Source organism: Lepus europaeus, chromosome 5 (genome assembly GCF_033115175.1).
Source record: "Lepus europaeus isolate LE1 chromosome 5, mLepTim1.pri, whole genome shotgun sequence".
NCBI lineage: Eukaryota > Metazoa > Chordata > Mammalia > Lagomorpha > Leporidae > Lepus > Lepus europaeus.
Window position 1 is genome coordinate 62512020 of NC_084831.1, and position 19177 is coordinate 62531196.

General features: G+C 39.9%; 1 protein-coding gene across 3 annotated transcripts in view; it reads right to left on the bottom strand.

Annotated features, from left to right (window-relative positions):
• The window catches only part of ANKRD13C (ankyrin repeat domain 13C), a 144171-nt gene that overhangs the window by 61159 nt on the left and 63835 nt on the right, over nt 1-19177 (bottom strand). For all 3 annotated transcript variants that reach the window (XM_062191537.1, XM_062191535.1, XM_062191534.1), the window contains 3 exons: nt 16664-16730; nt 10998-11142; nt 2196-2327 (listed from right to left, as the gene is read on the bottom strand). In XM_062191537.1, coding sequence (XP_062047521.1) covers nt 2196-2327; nt 10998-11142; nt 16664-16730 — 344 coding nt within the window. The remainder of the gene's footprint in view (nt 1-2195; nt 2328-10997; nt 11143-16663; nt 16731-19177) is intronic.

Genomic DNA, 19177 nt, shown 5'->3' on the forward strand with positions numbered 1-19177 from the left:
GGGACAGAATCCGGCGCCCCGACCAGGACTAGAACCTGGTGTGCAGGTGCAACAGGCGGAGGATTAGCCTGTTGAGCCGCGGCGCTGGCGTCAGTCTAGATCTTATTGTCACAGATTATCTGTGGCTGAGAAATATTCAGATGGTAATTATCAGCTTTTGAAATTACAATCAGTAAGCATTTATTAAATGTAAATTATCACATTTTAAAAGCTAAAAAAATATAAATTATCATAGCAATTAAAAAATTTAAGTATATTCTCCATAATTCAACCATTCCATCTTTTGCTACTTATAATAGACAATGCAAAAAGATGTAAAGGATGGTAAATACAATAACATTTATAATTCCAGAAAAATGGATACAAATGTGTCTATTCATCTAAATGTCCAAAAAATAAGAATGGGTTATTAAGTTTCAGTATATTCATAGTATGGTTATACTATGCAGTTGCTAAGAAGAATGAAGAAGCACTGTAAATACTGGTAAGAAAAGGTTTCTAAGACACACTAAAGACTGAAAAGCCCAACTTACAAAATAATAGATATAATATGACACGCTATATAAAGCAAACATCAGTAAAAAAAAAAGCTATTTATTACTATGGGCATATGTATTTATGTTATGACAGCATAAAAAAGGTCTGAAGGACACACAATATGTCTGAAGGACACAGATAAGCAGATAGGGCTCTGGGATTGAGGGTAGTGGTCAAGTGAGACTTTTAGCTTTATGTATAAAGTTGTATGATGGTTACTCATATGTCAACTTGTTTAAGCTGTGGTAACAGATAGCTGGTCATGATGTTGCTGTGCAGGTATTTTTCTAATGAGATTAATGATCATCAGTAGACTCAATAAAGCATGTACTACCCACCCTAACATAGGTGGGCCTCATCCAATCAGTCAAAGACCTTTGGAACAAAGACTAATATTTTCAGAAGAAATTGTAATTTATGCATCTACCATGCAATACAGAAACCCTGCCTCAGTTTCTGGCCTGCATACTTCTGACTCAAGACTATAATATCAGCTCTTCAGTTAATTTGAATCCTGCTGCACTGATCTACAGTTATCAGCTTTGCCAGTTCCTACAATCTTACGAGCCAGTTCTTTAAAAGAAATCCATTTCTCCCTCCCTATTTTCTTTCTCCTTCTCCTTCACCCTTGCCTTCTCCCTCAATGCAGTAAATCTTTTTTTTTTCTTTAAGATTTATTTATTTACTTGAGAGGCACAGTTACAGACAGAGAGAGGGAGAGAAAGAGAGAAAGGTCTTCCATATGCTGGTTCACTTCCCAAATGGCCACAATGGCTGGAGCTGGGCCAATCTAAAGCCAGGAGCTTCTTCTGGGTCTCCCATACAGGTGCAAGGGCACAAGGACTTGGGCCATCTTCTACTGTTTTCCCAGACCATCAGCAGGAGCTGGATTTGAAGTGGAACAGCTGGGATTTGAACTGGCGCCCATATAGGATACCAGCACCACAGGGAGATGCTTGACCTACTACGCCACAGCGCTGGCCCAAACACAGTAAATCTTGCTGTGGTTTTCTTATTCTTGAATTTAAGTTTTATAAAAATGTTACTTCATACACCTCTTCAACATTTTCTGAATACACTTAATAGTCAGACAACCTCCTGCTGACAGATGCGATGGGAATTATGGAAAGAATTCATATAGGGGGAGATTTCCACCGACATTCAATTTAATGGCAGTGTTGTACAAATGTAAGCTTATTTCATTTAAGTAATATTGATAGAATACTGAGAAACAGGTAGAGTATGTAAATTATTAAGAGACGTTAAAGTGGGTTAAAAAAAAAAAAAGACCCAGGGAAACGAATTCAACTGTAACATTGTATGTGGCCTTCTTAGGGAATGAAGCATTAGAAATAGAAAGCAATCTAGTGGAAATACTATTTCCTGAGTAATAATAAGGTAGCTTACAACAGGAATACTTCCCAAGATGGAATTCAAATAAGCTAAGCTTTTATCTCTTGGTTCTTCCAAGATATATTTTGACTTTGTAACCAACTGCTGTAATTACCTATTTGGATTCAAGGTAATAAAAATAAACTACTTGAAGACAATTCAGTAAGCTACTTCTTCCTGCATTTCTATCATATTACTTAGTAATATTATCACATTACCTAAGTAATATTAATTTTAAAAGTTTAAATATCTAGATTTACACATACTGTTTTATCTTCCCGAAAAAGCCATCCGGTTTGGGCACGCGTGAAAGAAATTGATTTGGTTGATAAAGTTGCAGAGTAAATATCGCTGCTCATTAAAATGTCAACCTCTTCTTCTGTTTCCATTTCTGATTCCTGGAATAAAGGCCAAAGATAAATATAAAAATCTAAGTTTTTTTTTTTCAAAAGTTACTAATGTTACCTATAAAAATATCAACAATTAAAAATATACATTTCAAAAGATAAAAAGGACAGTTTCTAAATAGTTCTACTTATTCTGAAAAAACAATTAGATGTATAAGTCTCAACTATATAATGACTAATTATCAGTTTTTAGGAGCAAGGCACACAAAGAATAGTACTCTAATACTGTTAGAAATATGTAATGGACATAGAACTAGATTACTCATAAAGATTAGAACTAAAACAATCTATAAAACAAAATTTTTAAATTGTTTATGAATTGACAGACTGAGAACAAAATGCACATAATAATGTGCTTTGCTTTTAAATCTTACTTTAGTTTTTTTTTTAAGATTTATTTATTTTATCTGAAAGGCAGAGTTACAGAGAGGCACAGGGATGGAGGGAGGGAGGGAGAGAGGGAGGGAGGGAGGGAGGGAAGGAGAGAGAGAGAGAGAGAGAGAGAGAGAGAGAGAGAGAGAGAGAGAGAAGGCCACAATGGCTCGAGCTAGGCCCATCCAAAGCCAGGAGCCAGCAGCTTCCTCTGGGTCTCCCATGTGGGTACAGGGGCCCAGGGGCTTGGGCCATCTTCTTCTACTGCTTTCCCAGGCCATAGCAGAGAGCTGGATCAGAAGTAGAGCAGACAGAACTCGAACCAGTGTCCATATGGGATGCCAGCACTGAAGGCAGCAGCTTTACCCACTATGTCACAGTGCTGGTCCTTAGTTCTTTCTAATCTCAAAATCCATTACTATCATTTGAGCCTTTCATTCTAATAAGTTCTAAGTGAAAGGAAGAAAGGGAGAGTGAGATGAAGAGAAGAATAGAAGATGGCAAGAGGTCTTTTTTATATTCCTTATAGAAAGTAAAAGAACCTACAAATATCAATCCTCAATCTAAACTATATAAACAAACTAAATAAATGGGAACTAAACACAATAAGCAGAGCTTCAGGTTTTATCCTTCACGTACTCTTTAGTACTGGTATATAACATTTGATCAATAACCTTTTAAATGAGAAAAAAAGGAAAGATTTGTGCTTGCTTCAGGGACAAAAGGAATGGTGATTGGTATAGGAGAGTAAGTGACCAGGTATATAGTTGAGGTTCTATTCCATAACAGGCCAAGACATTCTAATTACTATACCTATAAGATATTCTAATTACTATGTAGAGTCCCTTAACAGAGAAAAAAGGCAAAAACTAGTGAGTTTTCTGGGGTATGAGAACTGTTCTCAGGGTTTACAATGGCTAAAGGTGCTATTCCCCATACCTCTTTATACAAAATGGGCTCATTTGCTTTTCTTTTTTCTTTTTTCTTGACAGGCAGAGTGGACAGTGAGAGAGAGAAACAGAGAGAAAGGTCTTCCTTTTGCCATTGGTTCACCCTCCAATGGCCGCCGCAGCTGGCGCACTGCAGCCGGTGCACCGTGCTGATCCTATGGCAGGAGCCAGGTGCTTCTCCTGGTCTCCCATGGGGTGCAGGGCCCAAGCACTTGGGCCATCCTCCACTGCACTCCCAGGCCACAGCAGAGAGCTGACCTGGAAGAGGGGCAACTGGGACAGAATCCAGCACCCCGACCAGTACTAGAACCCGGTGTGCCGGCGCCGCAAGGTGGAGGATTAGCCTATTGAGCCACGGTGCCGGCCTACAACGGGCTCATTTGCTTTTCTTTACCACTTAACTTTCACTTAGATACTGTCCTCTTCTGAATCACTGCATCTATAGAAAATAATAAAATCTCTTAAAAAAAGTGGGGGGGGCGGCGCTGTGGCACAGCGGGTTAGCGCCCTGGCCTGAAGCACCGGCATCCCATTTAGGCACCAGTTCGAGACCTGGCTGCTCCACTTCCAATCCAGCTGTCTGCTATGGTCTGAGAAAGCAGTAGAATGTGGCCCAAGTCCTTGGGCCCCTGCACCCACCTGAGAGACCTGGAAGAAGCGCCATTGCGGCCAACTGGGGAGTGAAACATTGGATGAAAGACCTTTCTCTCTGCCTCTCCTCTCTCTCTCTGTATAACTCTGACTTTCAAGTAAATAAATAAATCTTTAAAAAAAAGAAAACAATAGAAATAACTTGGGACAAGGCTGGTATCATTCCTTCCACCTTCACAAATGAGGGATGAAAAATCTTGACATCATTTCAAAGGCTACAATAAGTGAAAATGTATTCCAGACATAATTTTCTTAAAAAAAAAATGTCTAGTTGGTTTGAAAAGAATTATTAAATACTATACTTCAAATGTATTATGAGTCAAGAAGAATTTTATATATTAGCTTGGTAGCTGAACTCCCTATCTCATATTGTCTATAAAGAAATTTGCTTTACATTTCAAATACTCTATTTTAGTAGCATTAGAAATGCTGCTTGGGACACTCACATCCCAGATTGGAGTGCCTGGGTTCAAGCCTCTACTTCCGGCTCAGCTTCCTGCTACGAACACCTTAGGAGGCAGCAGGTGATTGCTTAAGTACTTGGGTCCCTGTCACCCATATGGCAGACCATTGAGTTCTGCACTACTGGCTTTGCTCCAGATGTTGCAGGTATTTGCAGAGAAAACCAGTGGATGGAAGATATTCTCTCTCTCTCTTTGTCATGCTTTTCAAAAAATAAAAGTAAACAAATAAACTTTCTAAACAACAGCATAGTAATTACATATAATCTACACACATATACTTTATATAATCTATATCAATATACTTTAATCTCTAGATTATAGTATCCAATACAATAGGTAAATGTTATGTACACAGTTGTTATACTGTACTGTTTAGCAAATAATCACATGAAAAAAATTGGTACATGTTCAGTGGAGACAAAATTTTTTGGGGAATACTTTCAATATGCAACTGGCCCAATATAAGAATGAGAAACCACAGACACATAAGGCCGACATATTCTCTACTTTACCATCCTTTTGGTGATCTCATCAATACTATTAATATCGCTAGTACACTACAAGCCTTAATCTCTGGTTTCTCTTTTAGCACTATATTTCCAGTACACCTGATGTTTGGTTGGTTTTCCTGTTCTCATTTAACGCACAAGAGGTTGAACTACTTAATAAACATCTGAGAGTCTAGAACAGAGATCAGCAAGCCACAAGCAACAAGTCAAAGCTAGTTCACTGCCTGTTTTTATAAATAAAATGGTATCAGAATATAACCCTGTTCATTTACTTACTTATTATCTACGTAAATGCAGTGTTAGGCAACTGTTACAGAGGTTTTATTGACTCACAAACATATCTAAATATCTAAAATATTTACTACCTCTTCCTTACAAAAAGGATTTGTTAATCTATAGTGTAGAATACACTGATGTTGTATTAGTACCAGAGAATGCAGCTAAAAGAACCTCACAGCTCTGACGCGCATAGCCCAACAGAAGGAGAAAGCCATATAAACAAATACAGCTTTAGAAGATGTATGGCTCCAGATTTAGTTGGTGGGCCAAGAAAATAATGGTTGCCTGGTAAGGGAGGAATTAAAGGAAGTAAGTGCCCTCAGGTGTCAGGGTACAAGAATTCTAAAAGGGCATTCTGGGAAGTAGAAACAACATGAAAAAAGGATATAAATAGCCTGGCACATCTGAAACCTCCAGAGTATGAGTATATCTAAAATAGCAAGGTAAGGAAAAGGCTGGCAAAGTTAGATAGGCTAGGTTATAGAAGAATGATGCCGTAGTAAGGAGTTTGGATTTCACTCTCTAAGCCGCAGGGAAATTTAAGGTCTTTAAATAAGAAAGCTCATAAATTTGTTTTTAAAGTTTAATATATCACCAATATATAGAATATCTTAAAAGCAGACAAGACGTGAATCAGGAAGGTCCTTCATGAGATTTTATAAGAATCTAATGGGGAGAATGAATATCTACATTAGAGCAGCAACATGAATAAAAAAGGGAAATTATAGGACAGTGAGGAGGGGCTGGCACAGGGGCACAGTCGTCACCACCTGTGACGGCCAGCATCTGATATAAGTGCCCGATCAGTCCTGGCTGCGCCACTTCCGATCCAGCTCTCTGCTAATGCACCTAGGAAAAGAAGCAGAAGATGTCCTAAGTACTTAGGTCTCTGCCACCCATGTGGGAGATCCAGATGAAGCTCCTGGCTTCTTGCTTTAGCATGGCCCAGCCCTCATCATTGTGGCCATTTGAGAATTGAAACAGTGGATTGAACATCTCTCTCTCTCTCTCTGTAACTTTGTCTTTTTAAATAAATAAATCCATTAAAAAAATAAGGGAAATATTTAACATTAACTCACCAAATTATTTTTTGATCAAGTGACTACCTTAAGAATCCATGAGGTTTTTCTATTCTCTTGGAGGTAGGAAACTGACTGTACGGAAGGACTCTCTAGGATGCACAATTTAATCTTTAGACCTTATAAAAGGGATGGCTAACATTTTTCTGTAATAGCATAGCCAAAATGAAAGCTTAAATTATAATTTCACAGCTAGACTTACTTCACCATGGGCACAGTAAACAGGCAAAACCTCCCTTTCAGACCAAACAGGGAGACAAAGTTTTAAAGTGAGGACATAACCTTCCACATGGGCATTGTCTGCTTCAAAATAAACCACTACCAGCACATGCCTGTGACTATAGACTTCTAGTTTAGGCCACAAAGATTAGAGATGGGACTTGAGCATTGCCTTGACTTGCATCCTCTGGTCTGCTTTAACAAAAACCAGGAGGAAAAGAAAGCTAGGCATCAGAAATGTAAAAATAGGTGGCAGCCCCATTAAGGGCTGCTCTGTACATGATCTGCCCTCAAAAAGACCCAACAGGCCAGTCCACTACAGTGGCTTTCGATGTAGTAAGCTTGGGCTTCAGCAGAAGTCAGCTTATGAGGAGCCCTGGCAGCTATGCCAGCCAAGAGTTGGATCACTGGAAATGGAACTGCCCTGGAGTCCAAGGTTCTTGCTGGCTCTAAGCTGAAAAACCCTTCACTCAGCCCAGCTTCCAAAGTGACCGTTGCTGCTGAGGGGATGGCCAAGTAGGGTCAGTGACATCGCAGGCAAACTGTAAATTTCCTCTTAGCGATGCTACCTGCCTTTACCTGGCCAGCTCTCCTCCCAGGCCAGCTGGGTAATGGAAGGCAACAGGGTGCCTTCCCCAAGTAGGTTCACACCTCCCTTAGGATATACCCTATGTGAAGAGATAGATAGGTCTGGGCCTCTTAACTTATAAGGCTTAGCCGGCGCCATGGCTCAATAGGCTAATCCTCCGCCTTGCGGCGCTGACACACCGTGTTCTAGTCCCGGTCAGGGTGCCGGATTCTGTCCCAGTTGCCCCTCTTCCAGTCCAGCTCTCTGCTGTGGTCAGGGAGTGCAGTGGAGGATGGCCCAAGTGCTTGGGCCCTGCACCTGCATGGGAGACCAGGAGAAGCACCTGACTCCTGCCTTCAGATCAGCGCGGTGTGCCGGCCGCAGCGCAGCAGCCATTGGAGAATGAACCAACGGCAAAGGAAGACCTTTCTTTCTGTCTCTCTCTTTCACTGTCCACTCTGCCTGTCAAAAAATAAATAAATAACTTATAAGGCCTTAAAGCCCACCAGATTATTATGAAGCCCCTTCTGTCAGTTTCTATTTGCCTCTCAATTGGAGAACTTATTCGTGGCTTAGACAGCACCTTTCTTAGCTCCTCTAATAATGACTGTCCTTTATTTTAGACCCTGTCTAGCCCACTTGGGGCCTCATTCCTTTGTAATCATACCCTCTACTCTTATAACAATGGCTACACTCCCAACCTGTGTGTATTGATGGTCCTCTCTCCCACTTAATGTTGTATGATTATGCAGAATTTCTCTACAGACAAACTCCTCTACCTGCAAAAGTTGAGTGGCCTTTCTCCTGGTCTTGGTTGGGCTCAGCTTTAAACCACGTCCATCAAACAGTCCTCACAAGGGCCCAGAGGACCCCCCCCCCATTTCCTCTCCTCTATGAAATCCTCTCATTACCTGGCTAATGCCACTCTTAGGATCACTGGTTGTTATTTTCACCCTGTCTTTTATACTACCATGTCTGTTTAAGTGTTTACAGGAGTTGATAGTGGAATGAACCAAGGCCTTCAGCAACCAGGTGGTCAACCAAATGCTGCTACAGGGACATGTCAGCAGGAAGTAGCTCTAAAGACAGATCATCGTCCCTTTACCCCTCCTAATGTAATCCCATACAACTCCTGCTTTATAAAAAACAAAAGGGAGGAATGCTAGTAAAATGGAGCAGTCCTGACACCATCCTAGGCTCTAGCCCCTGCCGCCATTGCTGAGAGCCAGGTAGCCACACAGCCCAACCACAGCTGTCAGCCACACACCATATTAATGAAATTCGCTGCTCCTACTTCCCTGCCCGCCCCCTGGAAAACTTTTAAAAGAAGTTGTTCCTGAACACGTGGATCTCGTTCTCTTTCTCTCTGTCTCCTGATCTCTGTCTCTCCCTATATCTCTCTCATACGCTCTCCTTCTCCCTCTTTTCCTTCTTCACCCCTTCCCTCCAGTCTGTCAGGTTTCCCTCAATAAACTCTTTCTTTCCCTTAACAAAAAAAAAAAAAAAAAGAAAGAAAGAAAGAATCCATGGGGGCTCAGCGCTGTGGCATGGCAGGTAAAGCTGCCGCCTACAGTGCCTGCTTGGTGCCGTGTCGGGCTGGTTTGAGTTCTGTCTGCTCCACTTCCAATCCAGCTCTTTGCTATGGCCTGGGAAAGCAGTAGAAGATGGCCCAAGTGCTTGGGTTCCTGCACATGTGTGGGAGACCCAGAAGAAGCTCCTGACTCCTGGCTTTGGATTGGCCCAGCTCCAGCCGTTGTGGCCATTTGGGTAGTGGGCCAGCAGATGGAAGACCCCTCTCTCTGTCTCTCCCTATCTCTGTCTGTAACTCTACCTCTCAAATAAATAAATAAAAATCTTAAAAAAAAAAAAAAAAAAAAGAATCCATGAGTATCTACTGCCAACTGCAATAGATCCTCAGTTTTCCTATTTGGTTTTTATGGCCTTCCATACCCAATGATTAAGACCCTAGTAAGACTCCCAAATCCCATATCAGATTACCTGGGTTCAAGTCCTGGCTCTGCTGCTGAGTCAAGTCTCCTATTAACACAAGCCTGGGAAGCAGCAAGTAATAGCTCAAATAGTTGGATCCCTGCCATTCAAGTTAGAGACCTGGATTGAGTTTCTGGCTCCTACTTTTGGTCTGGCCTACCCCTGGCCATCACAGGCATTTGAGGAGTGAACCAGTAAAATGGGGACTATCTATCTGTATCCCTTTCTCTCTCTTTCTGCCTTTCAAATAACATAAATCATTAATTAATTAATTAATTAAAATAAGGCCTTCCATAAACTATTGTTTGGATCCTTTCTGTTTCTAAAACAGATCATTCCTCTTCCACCCTCCCTGGTTTACTCAGCCTGATTCACCTGCAGGGAATAGTTGCTTCTTTTTTCTTTTCTCTTCTATTCTAAACCATTATGGCTCAGTGAAAGTTAAGAAAGTATTTTTTTTTTAAAAGATTTATTCATTTATTTGAAAGGCAGAGTTACAGAGCAGCAAAAGCAGAGAGAGAGAGAGAGAGAGAGAGAGAGAGGTCGGTCTTCCATCTGCTGGCTCACTCCCTAATTGGCCACAACGGCCAGAGCTGCGCCGATCCGAAGCCGGGAGCTTCTTCCAGGTCTCCCACACAGGTGCAGGGGCCCAAACACTTGGGCCATCTTCTATTGCTTTCCTAGGCCATCGCAGAGAGCTAGATTGGAAGTGGAACAGCTGGGAATCGAACAGGACCCATATGAGATGCCAGCATTGCAGGTAGCGGCTTTACCCGCTAAGCCATAGCATCAGCACCAAGAAAGTATTTTAATAGTAAGGTAAATAAGGTCTTTTCAACAGATATGGCAGTAGAAAAGTCTAATCTAGGACAGGAAAGAAGCCACAGATGTGGTGAATGACAAAATGAAAAAATGAAGCGATAAAAAATAAAAAGTAAAAACAACTGTGGCAAAATAAATAAATAAAAAGTCACTTAAAACAACTGGGTTCAGCACTGCCATAGATACTGGAATAGATTTTTCCTTGTTTTATCAAGAAAAGAGAATAAAAGATAAAGTTAATGGTGCAAAAGGTTTTTCAATGGTGCTTGATAGGCAATACCAACCTGAAAATATGTGACAAAAGAAAGCTAATATTGTATTATATGAGAGAGAGAATAGAGAAAGAAAAGGAAGCCAAAGAATTAGGAACAGTAAAAGTGTGCAGACACAGCACTTTCATAAACAAAGGTCAGCAACGCTGAAAGAAACTAAGGTAATAAAAAATAGTGAAAGAGCCAGCACAGTTTCAGCAACTGAAAACTACATGTGACAAATAAGAAAAGCTAAAGTACATTGATCCGGAGATCACCAGTGAATTCTAAACAAACAGACTCAATGAATTGGTCACCATGGGTTCTAGATAAGAGAAATTAAAAAAAAAAAAAAAAAAAAAGCTAGTGGCAAACAGACAAATGAAATCTTACGGAATAAACAACTTCAATTATACCTTATGCTTTTAACTCCATTACACTATGGTCTAGCTAAACACATAAGCATTTTTAACCATCTAGAGGAATAGTTTTAAGATAATATGCTCACCTCATGGTGTATTCTCTGATAAACTTTTTGTTCATTGTCTAATACTACAAAAGATTCAGAGGGTGCTGCATCCCCATTGAAAATGAAGCTTAAATCCCCTCGTTGGCACTTCATGTCAGTAAAGTCTATGAGAGTTGTGTCAAGCCTGTAATATAAAGATAATTGAAAATGAATCTTGATGTGAATGGAATGGGAGAGTGAGCAGGAGATGAGAGGGGTGCGAGTGGGAGGGAAGTTATGGGGGGAAAAAGCCATTGTAATCCATAAGCTGTACTTTGGAAATCTATATCCACTAAATAAAAGTTAAAAACAAACAAACAAAAAAAGATGAGTAGATAAGAAATTCTAATAAATAAAATAAAGAATATTTAAATATACATTCCACTTTATTTACATTTTGCTTTTCTGAATATATACATCATCAATCCAGAAAAAAAAAAAAAAAAAAAAAACAACTCCACATTGTTGAAGTAGTTCCCTCATTATAGGTACTCAATAAAAATTGCTTCAACATGGATGCCAGAAAAGGAAAGCAGACCTGTTTCTAACATTGTCTCACCCCTTTAAGACCGTGTTGTTAGTCCAGCAGAATTTTTAAGATGAGCACAACAGTGAATGGAGTACACTTTTGGATTCAGAACTCCCTTTCTGATCTACATCCATGACTTATCGTGGAACCATCCAAGATCAAACCTTGCTTAAGAAACTGGTTGGTTTAGCTGTTAACATATGCTAATCACACTCACCCAAGAAGTTCCTTTAAGTCATTTTGAAAGATCTAGCATGGCTACCTAACTTCTAAGGCAATTATAAGAATTCATCACTTCATGGGTTTTTGTTTTGTTTTGTTTTTTTTAAATTTTGCAGGACAAAGCAAAGTGAGTTGGCATTCTTTTTTGTTCTCCTACACAGGAAAAGCTAAAAAATAAAATATACCTCTGATGCTGCATAAACAGAATAGCTAGGATTATATATAATTTATCATCAAAACCAGTAATTTTTAAGAATATAGGTGAAGGGCTGGCACCATGGTGTAGTTGGTAAAGCCACCGCCTGCAGTGCCGGCATCCCATATGGGTTCCAGTTCCAGTCTTGGCAGCTCTACTTCGAATCCAGCTCTCTGCTATGGCCTGGGAAAGCAGTGGAGGATGGCCTAAGTCCTTGGGCCCCTGCACCTGCATGGGAGTCCTGGCTCCTGGCTTTGGATAGGAACAGCTCCGGCCATTGCCGCCAACTGGGGAATGAACCAGTGAATGGAAGAATCTCTCTCTCTTTCTCCGTCTCTCCTTCTCTCTCTATGTAACTCTGACTTTCAAGTAAATAAATAAATCTTAAAAAAAAAAAAAAAAAGAAGGAAGGTGGTACTATTGAGAATTTTATGAGAACAGGGATGACCCTATGTATAAAATATACATATCACATGAGCCATATACAATATATGCATCCCTCAGATGAAATGAAGACACCCTAAGATAAGTAGTTCACCAGCTCCTCTAGGTGTGAACCCTGACTACTGCTTTATAGCTGAATTCTCCCTCCTGGTCCTTTCCCAAAGGTCTGCTTCTTATACAGTTAAACAAGTCCTGTTACTGTCTATGTATATGGCCCAAGAGATAACACTGCTATTAAAATAGGGCTCATCCCCTACCTCTTTGACATATGAGCTCCTAACAATAGCAAAAGGAACAAATCATTTTATATATAACTGGACTATTTGAGTGAAAACCTTCAGCTACCAGGGAATTCTATGCTTCACATACAAGAAATATGAACCAGAAGTCTTCTGCTTCCAATCCCGTCTTGCTTATCCAAGGTCAGAGTGGTAGTGCGTGACCAGGTGTGGATGAGAAACGTTAAGGGAGGAGATTCAGAGGCAGAAAGACAAAGACAGACTGACATGGTGACATTTGAGATCTTAGATGCAGCAATATCTAAATGAAGTCACAAAATTTCCCAGTTATATAATTTAATACACTCAATTTTTATCTGTTTCTGTAATTTAGAACTGAAAGAAGACTAACGTATCCTCCACAATATACCTAACATATTAGGCAGCCCAGCAAGCTGTACCACATATGCTTCACAAATGATAAATTTATCACGAAGGTACTATTATGTGTTAACTAGTTTTCTGCATTAAGCCTATGAGCCTAAATATTTAAAGTTTACTATATAATTAGTATGAAGAACAAAAAGATCTTCAAATAAATACAAAGATTTGAATAAAAAATATTGATTTTGAGATGAAAGTTTGGGAAATGACAAATCACACTGAAAAAAAGAAATAAGCCTCCCATTAAAATGAGAAAAGCCTGAAATGAGGTAGTTAGTTACAGATTACCTGTCATTAATGGTGAAAATGTTGATGCTTATTAGTATTCTCAAAGATAATGCTGCTCACATTTCCTATTGCTACTTAAGCACTGAACTTATCTAGGATATTTCAAGTTATTATAAAACTGTTATGAGTTAAAAGTAATTTAAAAGTAATTGGAATTTATTCCAATTAAAGGTCATCTCATCATCAGTCAAAATGTTACACATTAATTTTCTCACAGATTGTTGATTTTTAAAAATTTCTTCCAATCGGTGCAGTGGCATACTAGGTTAAGCATCGAAACAAATTCTTGCAGCCTCCTTCTCCCTCTCTCATGGAGAAATGTCAAAAGAGGGAGACTGGGGCCAGCACTGTGGAGTAGCGGGTAAAGCTGCCGCCAGCAGTGCCGGCATCCAACATGGGTGCCGGTTCGAGTTCCAGCTGTTCCACTTTCGATCCAGCTACCTGCTGATGGCCTGGGAAGGCAATGAAGGATTGCCCTGGTGCTTGGGTCCCTGTACCCAGATGGGAGACCTGGAGGAAGCTCCTGGCTCCTGGCTTCGGATCAGCTTGGCTCCTGCTGTTGCAAAGATCTGGGGAGTAAATCAGCGGATAGAAGATCTCTCTGTCTCTCTTTCCCTCTCAGTCTGTAACTTTGACTCTCAAGTAAATAAATCTCTGGGCAAGTGTTTAGTTCAGGGGCTAAGACTTGGAGTTAAGGTTAAGGCCACTTGGGAGATCTGCATCCCATATCAGAGTGCCAGGGTTCAAATCCCTGCTTCCATTCCAAATTCCAGCTTCCTGCTAATGTGCTCCCCAGGAGGCAGCAGGTACAGGGGTGGGGAATATTGGACCACAGGCCATATAAGGCCGACAAAGTCTTGTGATTTGGCCTTGCCAAGGCAACCATAGGTGGGACTAGAAATTCAATACATCTATAGCAAGCTAGTATTTAACTTGATAATTTTGTTTTGTTTTGTTTTGTTTTTTTGACAGACAGAGTGGACAGTGAGAGAGAGAGACAGAGAGAAAGGTCTTCCTTTTCCGTTGGTTCACCCCCCAACTAGACTAGAACCCGGGGTGCCAGCACCGCAGGTGGAGGATTAGCCTATTGAGCCGCAGCGCCATCCTATCTTGATAATTTTGTATGGCCTGCAAATGATGTCATAAATATCCAAATAACTCTTGGCAGAAAAAAAGTTTGCCCACCCCATGCCACATGCACAGGAAATTAGGGTTGAGTTCTAAGCTCCCAGCTTCAGCCTGGCTCTGACATGACCATTGAGGGCATCTGGGGAGTAAACCAAAGAATGGAAGACCTCTCTTCATCTCTTTCTCTGCCTTTCAAATAAATAAAAATAAACTTTTTGAAAGAAGAACAATGGCAGTAAGTCAGAAGACATATTTTAGCCATTATTTGTAAATGTTCTTATTAAAAAACACAAATTCTGGCCAGCGCTGTGGCTCAATAGGCTAATCCTCCGCCTCCGCCTGCGGTGCCGGCACCCCAGGTTCTAGTCCCCGTCGGGGCACCGGTTCTGTCCTGGTTGCCCCTCTTCCAGGCCAGCTCTCTGCTGTGGCCTGGGAGTGCAGTGGAGGATGGCCCAAGTGCTTGGGTCCTGCACCCGCATGGGAGACCAGGAGAAGCACCTGGCTCCTGGCTTCGGATCAGCGCACTGCGCTGGCCACAGCGCACCAACCGCAACGGCCATTGGAGGGTGAACCAACGGCAAAAGAAGACCTTTCTCTCTGTCTCTCTCTCTCACTGTCCACTCTGCCTGTCAAAAAAAAAAAAAAAAAAAAAAAACCACAACTTCTCTTAGGTTTCTTATCTATAAATGGAGAGTTTATGAGATAATCCTTAGGTTATTTCTAGTTTAGACTCTTACATATCCAAATTAGTATTATAGACATGTATAGAGATACAGGTAGACAAAATTATTTATATATATATATATATATATACACACACACACACACATCACTTATAAATGTACCTATATTTGCATAAATATACAAGTTGTCTTATTTACTGGTATTATATGATTTATAAGTGTGTCCATAGTATTATAAAGCTGAAGATACAAAGAATGACAAAAGTGCAATTCTAAGAGACCAGCATGGTGGCACAGCAGGTTAAGCCACAGTCTGCAGTGCCAGCATCCCATATGGGCACTCATTCCAGTCTTGGCTGCTCCACTTTAGATCCAGTTCCCTGCTGGTATGCCTGGGAGAGCAGTGGAAGATAGTCCAACTCCTGAGGCCCCTGCACCCACTTGGGAGACCCAGAGGAAGCTCCTAGCTCCTAGCTTCATCTTGGCCCAACCTCAGCTGTTGTGGCCATTTGGGGAGTGAACCAGCAGATGGAAGATCTCTCTCTCTCTCTGTCTCTTTCCCTCTCTCTCTCTCTCTCTCTCTCTGTGATTATGCCTTTCAAACAAATCTTAAAAAAAAGTAGAATTATGAACTGAATAAAATAAGTAGATTTATTTCCAATAAATCCAAATATCAATCTTGATCCAAATATCAATCTTCATTATAAAAGGAAAGGAACATGGGGTCGGTACTGTGGCACAGTGGGTTAAAGCCCCAGCCTGCAGCGTTGGCATGCCATATGGGCGCTGGTTCAAATCCCAGCTGCTCTACTTTCAATGCAGCTCTCTGCTGTGGCTTGTGAAAGCAGAAGACGGCCCATGTGCTTGGGTCCCTGCATCCACATGGGAGACCTGGAAGAAGCTCCTGGCTGCTGGCTTCGGATCAGCTGAGCTCTGGTTGTTTCGACCATTTGGGGAATGAAACAATGGATGGAAGACTCTCTCTTTCTCTGGCTCTACCTCTATCTCTAAATCTATTTTTTAAATAAAAATAACTCTTTTTTTTTTAAAGGAATGGAACAGAAGAAAATTAGAATTAGCCACAAAGTGTTCACCACCAGACAGCTGGCAGAACTGATGAATGGATGGACATAAGGACAATAAACAGGGGAGAAAAGGATGTGTAGGAGATGGAGAAAAAAGCAAGAATTGGGTCTTCCTTTTGTGTCCCTTCTTCCTTAATCAATCTAGGATCTGGGAGATGACTATATCATATCTTAAGTATTGTATCAGAATCTTCATTCTGTTTGCCTTCTAGTTAGTCTGTAGTTGAAAAAGAATGGATTTTTCCTTTAGTCAGAGTCTTGTATCTTTGGTTCCTTATCTGTAATATGACTCAAATGAGATGAAAATATTGTGAATCTATTGCAACATTTTAAGTTATAAAACACAAATAAACTATGATTACATGAAGAAAAGCTTCCTTTAAGTCTCAAATGCCTTTCACTCAGAATAAAAAAATCAAGTCACCTTACCTGATATTGATACCTTGTTTGTATATTTTACATGCATCAGAAGGCAGTATTCGGGAAAGTAAAGGCACTGTATTTTTAAAAACAAAAAATAAAAACTAATTAAATTCTGAAACATTTACAAATTTTTAAATTAGAAGATTTAAATTTAAATGTAAACACTTCACTAATTCACCAAATTATAATACTTTCCTGTAAAACAGCATTTCTATTTTAAAAATGAATAAATACATAAAATGATTCTGAGAAACTTCAACCATTTGACTTTTAATTTTAATCGCTGTACACTTTACTATACCCCCACTCTACCCACAAACATATGTAGGAGTAGCAGAGTCAACATAATACCATTCTTGGGTACATATTGCCTAAGATTACAGAAGAGTTAAAGATACTCAAATGGGTAACCAAACAGACCTGGACTCTATCAGATCATGTAAATATCATTTGGAAAAATAGAAGGACAATAATATGGATAATAAAAAGAGACATCATTGAAGGGAGACAGTTGAATTTGAGTTTGAATACCAAATATATGCTCACTGTACTTCAGTTTCAAAATCTGAAAAATGAGAATCATACTGTTCACATATATATCTCTACATTCCAATGTTGCCATCTGTATGTCATATCCATATCATAAGCTATATTCTGACAGCTTTTTATTATTCACTATCTGCTATGTTTTGAGAAATAGAAGTTATCCCATGTATAAATAAATGTGTCCAACAGGCTGTAATAAACTATCAAACAAAAAAAATGAAAAATGTGCAGTTCAAAATTCTTGAAATTAAGATCATATTGCATATACAACATGTGTATGAGCCTTTGTGTATACATATATATATGTAACATCTATTACATGTATACTGTACAAAATTCAGTGTTTTAAAACTGAGAGATAAATTAACCTAAGTTAGAAGGAAGCAAAGGTTTTAGAGAAAATTAAAGAATAGGACTGGAACGCCAGGTGTTAGGTACAGTGGTTAAGACATCACTTGGGACACCTGCATTCCATATTGAACAGAGTGTCTAAATTCAAGTACCAGCTCTGCTTCCAATTCCAGTTCCTATTAATGCACACCCTGGGAGGCAGCAGGTGATGGCTCAAGTACATGGGTCCCTGCCACTCATGTAGGCGATTTGGATCGAGTTTCTGGCCTAAGTTTAGCCCACGTATCCTTAGCATTTGCAGACATTTGGCATTTTGGGGGCAAACCAGTAAATAAAAGATCTGTGTGTGTGTGTGTGTGTCTTCCTTTCAAATAAATAAAAATAAATAAATAAAAAATTTAGGGGCTTAAGTTGTGACATACCATGTAAAGCCATCTTTTGTGATGTCATCAATGCACATGAGGATTGGTTCATGTCCCAGTGCTCCACTTCCCATCCAGTTCCCTCCTAATGGCCCCAGAAAAAGCAGCAAAGATGGTACAAGTGTTTGGGCCCCTGCCATCCATGTGGGAGACCCAGATGAAGTTCCCAGCTCCTGGATTCAGCCTGGCCCAGCCCTAGCCGTTGTGGCCAACCTGGGAGTGAACCAGCAGATGGAAGATCTCTTTCTCCCTGTAACTCTGGCTTTCAGATCAATAAATTAATTTTTTAAAAGATTTAAAGACTAGAAGTAGCTTTTCAGTAAATTTTTCTCAAATAATGAGTATTTTCTAATTAACATTAAAGGTATACCTAATATATCAATGTCTCTTCTAGATCCTAAAAAGTTATTTAATCCAAAATGATTTCCAGTATAAAAGACAGATTTTGAACTTTTTATCATATAGAGATAAGAAAGTTTATTGTCTGGAGGGAATAGCTCTAATAGGTACCCAAGTTAAAGAATTTAAGAATCATTATTATGGGGTACACATTTGGAGTATCAAATAAGTCTCAGCTTGGGATGCCTGTATCACATGTCAGAATGCCCAGCTCAAGTCCCATTTACTCTGCTCATGGATCCACCTTCCTGTGCACGTGCAGCCTTGGCAGTGGCAGATGAGGTTGCAAGTATTTGGTCCCTACCACCCACATGGGAGACCTGAATGGAGTTCCAGGCTCCTGGCCTTGGTCTAGCCCAGTCCTGGCTGTTTGGGCATTTGGAGAGTGAACCCCAGATGGAAGATTGCTCTCCATCTATCTTTCTGTTTGTCTCAATCTTTCAAATTAAATGAAAGTAAGCAAGCTTTTTTTTTTAAAGAAAGAAAGAAACAAACAAAGACATCATTCTTTCACAAAATTTTTACTGTTCTTAAACAAAAGTTGGGAAAAGCAGTAACATTTTTATAAATCTATGAAGGATCAAAACTCTACCTTCATGCTCACTAACTGAGCTCTTATCCATAAGTAATGGCCTAGCATGATCCATAGATGATAGAAGTAGACAGCACTAAAACTTAATTTCATTTATTACATATTTTGAAGTATGATAATCTACAAAACAAAATTTAGCATCATACCAATACCTATTTATCAAAAGCCAGAATAAGATGAGAATGCAAAGAGAAAACAAGTTGGGTATGG